General features: G+C 41.0%; 1 protein-coding gene across 5 annotated transcripts in view; it reads left to right on the plus strand.

Moving 5' to 3' along the window:
- Nucleotides 1–231: 231 nt before the first annotated feature.
- DPY19L4 (dpy-19 like 4) overlaps nucleotides 232–12,242 on the plus strand; it is a 28,199-nt gene continuing 16,188 nt past the window's right edge. For 2 of the 5 annotated variants that reach the window (XR_006103582.1, XM_042464016.1), the window contains exons 1-7: nucleotides 232–431; nucleotides 2,654–2,761; nucleotides 6,042–6,166; nucleotides 7,220–7,310; nucleotides 9,222–9,343; nucleotides 10,004–10,149; nucleotides 11,134–11,257. Coding sequence is in view for 4 of the 5 variants with exons in the window: in XM_042464016.1 (XP_042319950.1) it covers nucleotides 422–431; nucleotides 2,654–2,761; nucleotides 6,042–6,166; nucleotides 7,220–7,310; nucleotides 9,222–9,343; nucleotides 10,004–10,149; nucleotides 11,134–11,257 (726 nt within the window). In the remaining variant the exon portion in view is untranslated. Of the gene's footprint in view, nucleotides 432–2,653; nucleotides 2,762–2,874; nucleotides 2,942–3,778; nucleotides 3,936–6,041; nucleotides 6,167–7,219; nucleotides 7,311–9,221; nucleotides 9,344–10,003; nucleotides 10,150–11,133; nucleotides 11,258–12,242 lie in introns of those variants that run through there. The other 3 variants (XM_042464018.1, XM_042464017.1, XM_042464020.1) reach the window with 3 other exon arrangements.

Below are 12,242 nucleotides of genomic sequence, written 5' to 3' on the forward strand. Positions count from 1 at the left end.
ATTATTATTATTATTATTATTATTATTATTATTATTATTATTATTATTATTATTATTACTCTGCAGCCTGCTTTGGACCTCTGTCTAAAGGAGGCCATAATACTGTATACACACAGGTGCTGCTTTAAGGGCGGAAGTTGGCTACACAGTACTGGCAACTTTGCCTCGGTGCGTCCGCAATTGGCGTCCGGCGTGCTCCCTCGTCTACCGCACAAAAGGTTCCGCCTCAGGCTGAATGAAAGGAAGGGATGCTGCTGGATCGATACAGAGCGCCGGCTAACAGGAAGTGGGAGTCCGCCTCCCTCTCGCGTCCCTCGGGGTGGTGGCCTTGGGCAGGCAGGGAAGGAGGAGCGAGGGACCCCGGAGCCCACCACTTTGAGCCGGAGAAGGCAAAAGGCTTCAGGAAAGGCTTCAGGCTGCGATGGAGGAAGGTGAGCGCTTGAGAGGTGTGGTGTGCGCCTCCCTTTTCCTTCCGCCCGACCCACACAAACAAGAAGATTAAAGGGGAGGAGGAGGAGGAAGAGGAAGATTAAGAGAGGGGCTGCACTTCTTTAACTGTTTTACAATGGGAGTCATGATATATTATTATATGATATGACAGCCCTGTTTAAGCATTTGAAGGGGTGCCATCATATTCAGGATGGAGCAAGCTTGTTTTCTGCTGCTCCAGAGAACAGGACCCAAAGCAATGGGTTCAAGCTACAGGGAAAGAGATCCCCAGCTCAGCATTAGAAGGAAATGTGGGCCTCCTTGAGGGGCATTCAGAGGCGTCTGGGAATGGAGTCAGGGGCATGATAAAGATGGCACGAATTAATTAGAGTGTACAGAGGTCTTGCAGCACCTTCGAGGCTCAGTGAAAGAAAGACGTTGGCAGCAGGAGGGTTCCAAGACTTCAGGCTACTTCCTCAGATGCATTTAAGGGAATGCACTAAAACACATGACAGTACTTGCCCATAGGGAAATCATGGCTTGCCCACAGAGAATCATTGGGGAATACTTGCCCATAGGGAAACACAGGAGAATGTGAAGTCAAAGGTTTGTGGGTTTTCTGGGCTATGTGGCCATGTTCTGGGAGAGTTTATTCCTGACATTTTGCCAGCATTTTGGGTGTGCTGACCCCTGCGATTTCCCCAAATGCTCCCCAAACTCTACTGCATAATTTGTGGCGAAAGGTCAGGAATAAACTCTTCCAGAACACAGCCACAAAGCCCAAAAAACCCACAAAAAAACCATAGGAGAATACTTGTCCATAAAGGTAGAATTCAAAGATATAGCCGTGTGGAATCAGTATGTAAAGAGATCTTGGAGCAACTTTGAGACTCACTGAAAGAAAGAAGTTGGCAGCATGAGCTTTCATAGACTTCAGTCTCCTTAAATGAGGGACGTACTGAAAGAAACGACAATACTTGCCAATTCATTTCATTAATTGCATTGGAAAAGTGCAGGCAAAGAATGAGTACTGGTCTGCCATTTCACCCCTGGTACCTATAAAGCATTGACTCTCAATGCTTCCCATCTTTACTACTCCACCCACTTTGCCCTCCCTGGAAAAAAAGCTAAGCCAAGAAGAAAGAAGTGAGGATTCAGATACCAAGTAGCATCATGAAAGGTCTGATGGCCTCAACTTTGCCTGCTTGGACATATTTATTATACACCCTTCTGTCCGTTTCAGAATCTGCTGGAAGAAAACATAGAAGTTACTTTTAAGTATGACATTTTCACACCATTGTGGGGCTTTTTGCACAGCCTTGTGTGATTGAAATCAGGTTTGTTTAGTTTTGTGCATGTTTACACCTTCAGTGTAATGTTATTTTAGGTATCCTAAGCATCCTGATAGACCAGCTCAGAATCCATAATGTCACTCCTGGGTTCACAGCGGGGTGAGGAGCATATCGATCTGTATTGCACTGTAGATCTTTGGGCGATTGCATCCCACAAGACACTTTGTTGACTGGAATAAAGTATCCCCATGTTCAAAAAGCAACTAGACTGGCAGCTGAGTCTTTCCTCAGTCCTAGTGACTTGAGGGCATTGTCTATCACACCTGTGAGGGTAGCAGGCTATCTTACAGGTACACAACAGTCCTGTATCATACTTCTGCTTCCTATCATTTGCCATCTGAGTTGACAGCTTGACCTAACACAGAAGAATGTAGCTGAATGGCAAGGATTTCTGATGCCCAATTATGTAACGGTAGCAGTGACATTATATTGAATGTACATGAGCAACCACCATAAGATTAATGCCACTGCATTAGGCTTTGCATGTTTCTTTGCATTGTGCGGTGCATCTGCACTGCAGAATTAATGCAGTTTGACACTGCCTTAATTGCCATGGTTCAATGCTATGAATTTCTGGGATTTGTAGTTTTTCAGATATTTAGCCTTCTCTGTCAAAGTGCTTTGGTGCCGCAACAAACTATAAATCCCAGGATTCCATAGCATTGAGCCATGGCAGTTGAAGCAGTGTCAAACTGCATTATTTCTGCAGCGTAGATGAGGCTTGAGTAGAAATGAATAGCATTGCAACTTCAAACACTAATCTGCTTATCTGTGAAAGCTGTATATGCCTACTCCAAAATAAACCATTTTGAGTTCTGTAGTAAGTCTGCAAAGGGTTGTAGTTTAAGACTAACATTTGGATATGTTGTCAGGAGCTGTGGATCTGAGGCAAAGAAAGACTCCAAACTGTACAAATGTTGAAGAGAGAGAGCCCCAAAAAGACAATGAGGGAAGCAAAAAATCAAAAAGATCTCCACGATGTGAGTTGTATCAATTTTTTCTCTTCTAATGCGTCACTTCTGCCATAGTAAAATTGCAGATATATGTGATATTTGAGAGTATCACAAATTTACTTTCAAATTCTTCTGTTTAGACTGTGTTAAAGTTCTTGCACTGGAGAAAACATATAGCTGCAGCATGCTATTTATTAGCTTGATCATGTAAGTATGTCCACTAAATTGGCTTGTAGATGTATGCCTTCAAGATATTTCTGACTTATGCTGACCCTATGGAAAACCTATCATTGAGTTTTCCTGGCAAGATTTATTCAGAGGGGGTTTACCATTGCCTTCTTCTGAGGCTGAGAGAATGTGACTTGCCCTCAGTGACCCAGAGTCAGAGGGGGACTATGGTCTTCATAGTCCTTATGAAGACACACCCAACTAAAGGTGGTGGCAGGTTTGGGTGTGCAACGCCAGTACCCTGGTGAGAACAAACTGTGATACCCAAAAAAGGATCTGAAGCTGAATGTAAAGTCTAAAAGGGGGAAATTTAATTTAAAGGACAAAAATAAAAGGTTTTCTCCTCCCCAGCTCTAAACAAAAGATACTTTACAGTTCAGCTTTCTTCCAGACGACATCTTTCTGGGTCCGATGTAGTTTGCTCTCCTTACTCAATGGAGCTGGTGCAGGGTCTTTCAGCTCCTAAATTCCTCTATTTTCTTGTTGATGGTAACTGATTCAGCTGAATTTGGTAACTAATTCGGCTGAGGTGGTAACTAATTTGGCTAAGTGGTAACTAATTTGGCTAAGTGGTAACTAATTTGGCTAAGTGGTGTAAGAAATGCCCTTTCCGGCTGTCTGGGCCTGCTTGCCACCAAAAGACAGCTCTCTGCTTGCTCTCAGCAAAGTCTGCTCCCCAACTAAAAACCTCTAGCTACAGCACAGCATGCTGGGAAAGGGCAAACCAAACCTAGAAATAATGCAGGGGAAACCTACAGCTCCTCCCACAAACTAATACAATGAACTTTTCTACACTAAAATAATCTAAGGCCTGAACCAACACAAAGGAAAATGCAGGGGGAAATTAATCAGTCCTGGCAGGACATCACAGTCCTAGTCCAACATTAATACCACCATACCAGGCTGGTTCTTGACTTTAAGTGACTTCTGTTATTGTTGTGTGCTTCCAAGTCATTTTTGTCTTCTGAAAACCGTAAGGCTCACAGGGTTTTCTTGGGATTTTTTTTCAAAGAGGTTTACCATTGCCATCCTCTGAGGATGAGAGAGTGTGACTTGCTCAAAGTCGCCCAGTGGGTTGTCATGGCCAAGCAGAGATTCGAACCATGCTATACGAAATCATAGTCCAAATGCTAGCTTCATCATTATTTTACTAGCTTGCTAAGAGGCTAGAATCCTGCATGCCGAAGCTACTAGCAGAGGAAATAAATTTCCTCTTCTATGGGAAACATGGGAATATATTGCAAAAACCAAGATTGTGCTAGTGTTTGCAGTGGAATGCTCTTCCAACTGCAGTCTTTCACCCAACTTTAAATCTGACTCTAGAAGGTTTCCCAGGTTTCCAGAACCAGTTTTGAGGTGCACAGGAGCTGCATTTGAGCTGTCCCGTCTGTGGAAGTTCACTGTTGGATCCTGTCCACAATCTGCTGCACTTTTAGGCAATTAAAAAAAGAGAAGATTTATTTCCACTATGAAGGCTGGTAGAGGAGGGGTGTGTTCCTCTCTTCTTCTTTGATGACCCCATTTGTTCACCTACAAAAAATTCTTGCTCACCCATGGTGAACAGATGAGTAATTTAAATGCAAAGCTGTATTAGTGGCTGACTCTTCAAAGCATGGCTGCTGGACTAGAGTGCATGCTTTTTTGTTGTTTTGTTGTTAAATATCCTGTGGATTATGTAAACAATAACAACAAAAAGCCAAATGTTGCTGCAGATAAATGTTCTCTGAAGTTATTGCATTGCTTGCTTCTCTACAGCAGGCTTGCAGAGGCACTGTGTATGTGAGAAACATAAAAGGGCTTGAGCCCAATGTTATTGCTATACATTCCCCAAAGCACTCTGGGAATTCTCCCAGGGTCCCTTGGTTAGAAGCCAAAATAGTTAAACATCTTGAAACTAGCTTAAATTGTGCTCTAATGGGATGTGTTTTGTATGAAACAAGTTCCTGCCACTTTCCTTTTCCCCCTTTTAATAGAAAACAGCCCCTGGACATTTTCTTTGTTTGGTTGTTTTACTAGAGAGTTAGAGAAGGAGGGAAAGACATTTTAAACTATTTTCTTGCTCCAAATTCACTCCTCCTCTTTCAACAGCTTTTTCCCTTGCAAAGTTCCAGACACATAATTCTGCATGTGAACACTAGTTAGAACTCAAGAGGAAGAAAAACAGCTCATGAGCACAAACATGGCTGAAACAACTGAGCCAACTCCCCCATCTAGCAGTTATAACCTCGCATGGCTGCCTTTTATTTTGAAAACAGAAACAAACCCTTAACTTGTTAGGGCTTTATTACACACATTTGCATGCAAAATATGTAGTTGTGCCTTCTAATATTTGTTTAGTTTAGGAGGCGGAAAGAACCTGATTCCCATTCAAGCGAGTGACCTCAGGCATGAGTTAAAGAACCAAATTCACCATTAAAAATCAAAAAGCAAAAAATTCTATGCTGGTTGTGACATTATGCACCAAACTGTCTAGCAGTTTTCATTAAACATAGATATTTAAAGAAAGACAGCTATGAGTATGACAGGAAGTTCAGGCATGTAAAATATTAGCAAACTCTACTCTTTAATTATGTAGTAAGTTATTAATGGGAATTATGCCTTTACAGATGTTTGTTTCTTTGTGCCTTTGTTTATTCGATCCTAATGCTATTGACATATCAGCCTCTAATTGCATTTTGCTGTTGGAAACATCGAATCAGTTTGGCCAGCCCTACCATTATTTAGTGTGTGAGATGATCCCCTCAAGTGGCAAGGGCTGAAGGTGTGAATGGTGTCAGTCCCTCCATTGTTCTTTCTGTACTCAGACTAGCCTGAAGGTTAGAGGACATAATCTTTTTACTGGTATTGAAGTAAGATTGAACCTTGAATTCAGGCAGTCTTTTCTGTGTGGAATAGGTGCCATCACATCCGGCACCTCAGACAAATGTACATCTTAGGCTGGTTTCATTGACTAGGTTACCAGAACTACCTAGTGACAGGAGCATTGGGTTAGAAGAACTATTGGTATGCCCTTGAATTTGTGCTCAAAATTAACAGCTTCCAATGGGCTTTACATGATGTTTGTTACATTTATTTACAGATGTCCTAATCCCACGTTTTGCAAAGCTTTTATTTGGCTGTCTTGCAGCAGTTATAAGTGGAATGATGTATGCCATGTACCTCTCAACATACCATGAGCGCAAATTCTGGTTCTCTGGCAGACCGGTAAGATAGAAATATTTTTAAAGCAATGCAAAAGAAATCCAACTAGTTGCTTTTATACTAAAATAAGCAAACTTGGCTGCTCCTGTAATGCTTGTTATTTTATTATCTACATTTATGTTCTGCCTTTATTCAAGGAATGATACGTTCTGTTTTCCATCCCCCCATTTTATCCTACTATCCCTGTGAAATAGGTCTGGCTGAGGGAAAGTCAGTGACCCACCATCACCCAGTAAGTTTCACAGCTCAGCATAGAGTTGATCCTGCATTTCCCAAATCCCAGTATAACACGGTTGCACACACTATATTGTGCTGGCTGTTTGTTTCTTATAGCAGCCAATGTGTCCCAGGATATGGCCTGAAGGGACATGAAATCATACTCTTGTTAAGGCTGAGCAGATCAGGATCAGATGATAGACACTCACCAACGTATTCTAGGAATCCTAACTATGTTGTTTAAGGAAAGGGAAAAATTACTTATTATGTGAATGTAATAAATGTATTCTGAGATCTTATATCACAGATGTAGTTATGAATCTGTAACTACATTTTTTCTCCTGACCCGTTCCCCAATCCTACCTTAACAGCCAACAGCTGCATCAAGTGACAGAGGTCTGTTTTGCTGGCAATTGGGGAGTAGGAGGATAGCATTTCTATGGCTGCTGCCACACTGCCGAAATAAAGCAGTCTGACACCACTTTAACTGCCGTGACTCAATGCTATGGAACTCTTGCATTTGAAGTTTTTTGAGATATTCAGCCTTCCCTGTCAGAGAGCTCTGATTCTCCCACCAAACTACAAATCCCAGAATTCCATAGCATTGAGCCATGGAAGTTAAAATGGTGTCAAACTGCTTTATTTCTGCAGTGTGGCAGCAGAGCCTACAGGAAGGAGCATGTAACAATAACAATAGTAAGCCATGTTGATCCAGGTCTTTTCCATGGATGGAAATTATTTTCTCCATTATTCTTTTAAATAAATATGGCTGGCCCAAAAGAATGGCAGCTGGTTTTTTATTCCAGCAAACATCATTTTGTTCTGTTTTCTTTCTTCTAGGAGCTCGAGCGGGAAGTCACATTTCAGGGTGATAGTGCTATTTATTATTCATTTTACAAAGAATTGTTAAAAGCACCTTCCTTTAAAAGAGGTAAGGCAAATAGTCCAAAGCCTAGAAAAGTTTCCTTTTTGAACTACATGTCCCAGAATCTCCCATCCAGCACAGTCACTGGCTGTGCTAGAGGTGGGGTTCTGGGAGATTGAAAAGTAGATTTCGAATGCACACAGTCAATAGTAACTGAGATGAAATCAAATAAGGTACAAGTACTTGGTAGATTCCTAATTCGATAATTTTCTCAGAACTGTAGAAAAAGTGGACAAACATTCAAACTACATAGAACTTTTGAGCAGACAAAATAGAGGAAATAAGCTGAGGAAAAGTTCAATAAAGTTTCCACATCTTCTTACCAACACCATCTGCATTGTGAATGTTTTCACCTACCTGTGTTATCCCTTGCTCATTGTTTGTGACTATTTCTATCTTACTAGGCCAATGGTATTTTTTTAAAAAGCTTAGCTTAGGCAAAGGAGAGGTATGGACATGAACAGTTCCTGAATGAGAGTTTACTAGGAATTTGACATGAATCACTGTGAGCTTTCTCAAAAGAGCAATATAAATGTAGCTTTTTTAAAAAGTCAATTGGGGAAGTTAGGTATTTTTTAAGTCCCTTTGAAATCAGTGAGATGTAACAATATAATGAAACACCCGGTGGCACTGTTTATTTAGATTGTACCACTGCACATAGTCTGCATTCACACATCACCATAAGCCACGGGTTGGTGCTTAAATCTGAATTGCATGGAATGGGACCAAGTAAGCTAGGGATGTGGCATGTTTGCAGAGTCAGATAATGTGACAAGCCAGAATTTATAAAACAACATACAACTAGGGTTTAGATTGTGATTGATTGGTAACAAACATGTAAACACTCATCAAAAGGCAAATTTCAGTAACTGAGACTGTCATTATCGTGACATGCAGACATAGTCATAGGGACCCATTCCGCATGAGCCTATAGTACGCGCATCGCGCGTACTAGGGTTAGAAAGGGGTGTCACTTCCTAATGCCCCTAACCCTAATACGCGCAGAGCACGCACAAAATGGTGGCGCCCATTCCACACAGGCACTGCCATCTTGCCGTAGCAGACGCGTTGCGTCCGCACGGCGCACGGCGCAAATGACACCGCAAGTGCACCATTGGCGCCTCACGACGTCATAAGTGCACCGCAACAAGAAGCGCCATTTTGGGGCTTGTTTTTGCAGTGCGGAGGAGCCGTGCGGTTTGGATGCTGGGGCTCCTTTGCGCTGCAAATGACGGCAGCGGCAGACTGCCTGTTTTGGGTGGTCTGTAACGCGTCATAATATAATAGGCCCTGCTGATGAGTTGTAAGATGCTAGATTTCAGAATAGCCATAGTAAAGGATACTGGGGATCTTTGGATTTTATTCCACTAATGAAGCAATAGATTATCAGATTCAATGTATGAGTGCAGGTTTGGTAAGAAAACAAGTATTGGAGACTTGCTATTTGTGTCACATGTTTTCCAGAAAAGTGAGTGTAGGTCCATTGCAATAAATCAGTCCATAATTGTTTTTTATGTTCTTCATAAACATAAACAGAACTTGGAAATGTTGCTTTTTTGAACTCTGAATTTTTCTCCAGTCTGTTTGACCAGTGGCCTTGTTGACTTAGAGATTCTGGGTGATGTAGTGTCCCCTCTTCCCCCCCCCCCCAAAAAAAAAGATTCCAAAGTATTCCAAGCTTTGCCATGAATATAACAAGATGGCACCTAGCAGGCTTTTTGTTTTTGTAGGGTATGATGTCACTGATTTTCTGAAAGCATTTTCGAAATCCTGATATGTACAGTGAAGATATTGTACAGCTTCAAAAGTAGCATTTGAAGGGTATTGTGGCTAAATATTTTAGAAACGTTTTGTTCAGTTGGTCATGAGACACTGCATAAATAATACCAGTTGTTCCTCTTTCCCCATCACTCACAGGCATTTACCAACTTACCCATGACAACAGCACTCTCTCAATGAAGACTATGAATGCTGTGCGACAGATGACTTTGTATCCAGAGTTGATTGCCAGCATCTTGTATCAAGCATCTGGCAGTGAAGTATAAATTATTCTCTTGTTTTTTATGTTCCGAGTGTTAAATGGAAGGGGCAACTGCTCCCTAATACAAAACTGGTTTGTAAACAGTATTACTTCGGAGCATTAATACTGTACCCAGAGGTTTGACAAATGTATGACCAACCAAGGTTCTGTGCAATGATAATGCCTCTTGTATTCAGATACAAGTGCAACTCACTCTGTACTGTGGACTATGTGAATTGGTCCCCTTTATGGCAACAGAGAGAAAAATATGAAACAAGCAGATCTTAAAATAGAGGCAACTGGATGAGGAACCTTTTGGCTCTCCAGATGTTTGAAACTAGCACTTCCATAGTCTCAGCACTGGCCATGCTAGGTGAGGCCTCTGGGATCTGAAGGCCAAAACACTAAAAGAGCTAATGATTCTGCATTCCTCCTAAAAGAACTGCATCTACCAAGATAGCTGGCTTGAGTTTTCAGTTGTTTTGGTGGTGGTGGTGGGTTTGTTTTTAAAAAATGCAATTAAGTCAACTGTTCAGTTGTAATAATGCTGCCTTCACTATTTATGGAGAAAGTGGGGTGGTGAAGAGTCGTGAATTTCAAATGGCGCTAATTGCAACTCGGCTACTTACAAACCTTTTAGTATCATTATAATACATTTTTTAAAAACTTTCATTTTCAGGAAGTTATAGAACCAGTATATTTTTACATTGGCATAGTCTTTGGACTTCAGGGGATCTATGTGACTGCATTGTTTGTAACCAGCTGGCTTATGAGTGGGACTTGGCTTTCTGGTATGTTGACAGTTGCCTGGTTCATTATAAACAGGTAAAGCAAATCTTTAAAAAAATTTTTTTTACATACTTTATAGTGGATTCCTAACCCCCAAATTCTCTGCTCCAGAGGGTTTTTGGGATGATGAGACAGTGCACATTTATGCTTAAATTCCAGTTGCATCTTTGGAAGGTTTTGTCAGTGTAGATCTGGTAGTGGTAGTGTTCTTATTAGTAGGCATTAAAGCAGGGTGATGTAACTCTGAATCTTCAACTACACCAGCTAATCCCTGCCTGCAGTATTGGTGGCAGTGGTGAGTTGAAAAAGCTGCCTCCCCTCCTCTGGGTGGTGTGAGATTGGAAACAGTAGATGAACTGCTACTTTTATCCCTGTCCCAGTTGCTCTGTTACTACTTACCTGAGCATGGCTTGGTCTGGTGCTTGTAGAGAATCAAGGGCATTGTAGTTGGACAATACCAGATTCAGGGTGTTCAGGTTCAAATTCAAGCAACTATGTTCCTATTATTTTCCTTTATGAAAATATTATTTCTGTGGTCTGTTTGTGGATAACCTCCAGGACAGCTGTACATTTGGGTGGCTGGAATTACTGAAACAGTAAATAGATAGTGTGAATTAGGATTAGAGCTGAGACCTACCATATTGGGGTGTGTTTTTTTGTTACATCTGTATGGTAGGTTTTTTTATAGGCTGCCGAAAATTGGAAAAAAGTGAAAAGTTCTATAGACTAAACATTGTAGGACATTCCTTTTGCAGTGCAAGTGGCACAACAGAAATGGAAATATTAGTTTTGGAGAATGTGGACCTTGCTTCCAGTGGAACTTATTTCTAGTCATAAGGAGTTTAGGATTAGATAGCCAAGCTTGCTATGAATTCCAAGAAAGGTTCCAGTCATTTAAAACTTTGATACTTGTACATAGCTCATGTTAAGAGTAATTGTTCATATAATGTATAACAGAAAATTCTTGTTTTGAAAGCCATAATCTTCATTATCTTTTTTTGTTTTTCTGTACCTTTTTAGGGCTGACACAACAAGGATAGACTACTCAGTCCCTTTAAGGGAAAATTGGGCCCTGCCATATTTTGCTTGCCAAGTTGCAGCTTTAACAGGTTATTTAAAGAACAACTTAAATTCTTCTGCTGAGGTAAGGTGAAAATAGGAATGTAATGGTATAAATAGGCTATGTGGAGATGTGACAAGTTAGTGCATTAAACCATGGACAGGGAATGAACCTGGTTGTCCCTCTTCTACTTCCCCTTCCTTACCTGGCTTTGAGGAAGACACTGTGGTTTGTAAACATCAAACGAGGAAACTGTAATTATAGTGGTATTTATAAACCAGGATCAAGGTTTGATAATAAATTGTAATGCTTAAACCACATTTTCCTTGCCAATAAAGTTTCTGCCATTTGCAGGAATCCTATCTTCATCTTTGAACCACTGTGAGATTTTGCACTCTCCTTCCACTTTGTCACACGACTTTATTACAGCTTCATTTGGATGCTTGTACTATATGTGCTAACAGTTGAGCAAGCACTAGCAGAACAACAAAAGCTCTTGTATGTTTCCTGCTACTGTAACATTAGAATCATAGAATCGTAGAGTTGGAAGAGACCACAAGGGCCATCCAGTCCAACCCCCTGCCATGCAGGAACTCTGCATTAGACACTGTCCCTTCCCTTGGATTAAAAGATCTGCATTAATGTGCATAGCACATTTGTATATACAGCATGGCATTTTATTTATTTGGGTTTCAGTGGGGTGCTGACTTAAAACAATGCCAGGAGCTCTTGGATTTAGGGGGTAGCTTACTTGGAATTCCAGACTTACTGTTGGTATTGGGAGCTGCATTTAGCAACTTGGATTTGTGCATGTATAGACCTCTCTTGTATAACCCTTTGGATTTGAGTACCTGGTTTCTTGTCCGTGTTGTACTGTCCCAATAGTTTTCTTCTTGCCCCTTCTTATTCTCTTCTTATTCTGAGGGAAACATATTTAGAAGTCTACATGTACTTGTTTTTGTTTCAGTATGATTTGTTCTTCCAATTGAATTTGGTTTTGTGATACTCAGTATGTTTCTCATTTGCAATTTTCTTCAAGTGTCTGTCCTTTTTTAAAACTAGTAATAAT

This window comes from Sceloporus undulatus, chromosome 4 (assembly GCF_019175285.1).
Source record: "Sceloporus undulatus isolate JIND9_A2432 ecotype Alabama chromosome 4, SceUnd_v1.1, whole genome shotgun sequence".
Classification (NCBI taxonomy): Eukaryota; Metazoa; Chordata; class Lepidosauria; order Squamata; family Phrynosomatidae; genus Sceloporus; species Sceloporus undulatus.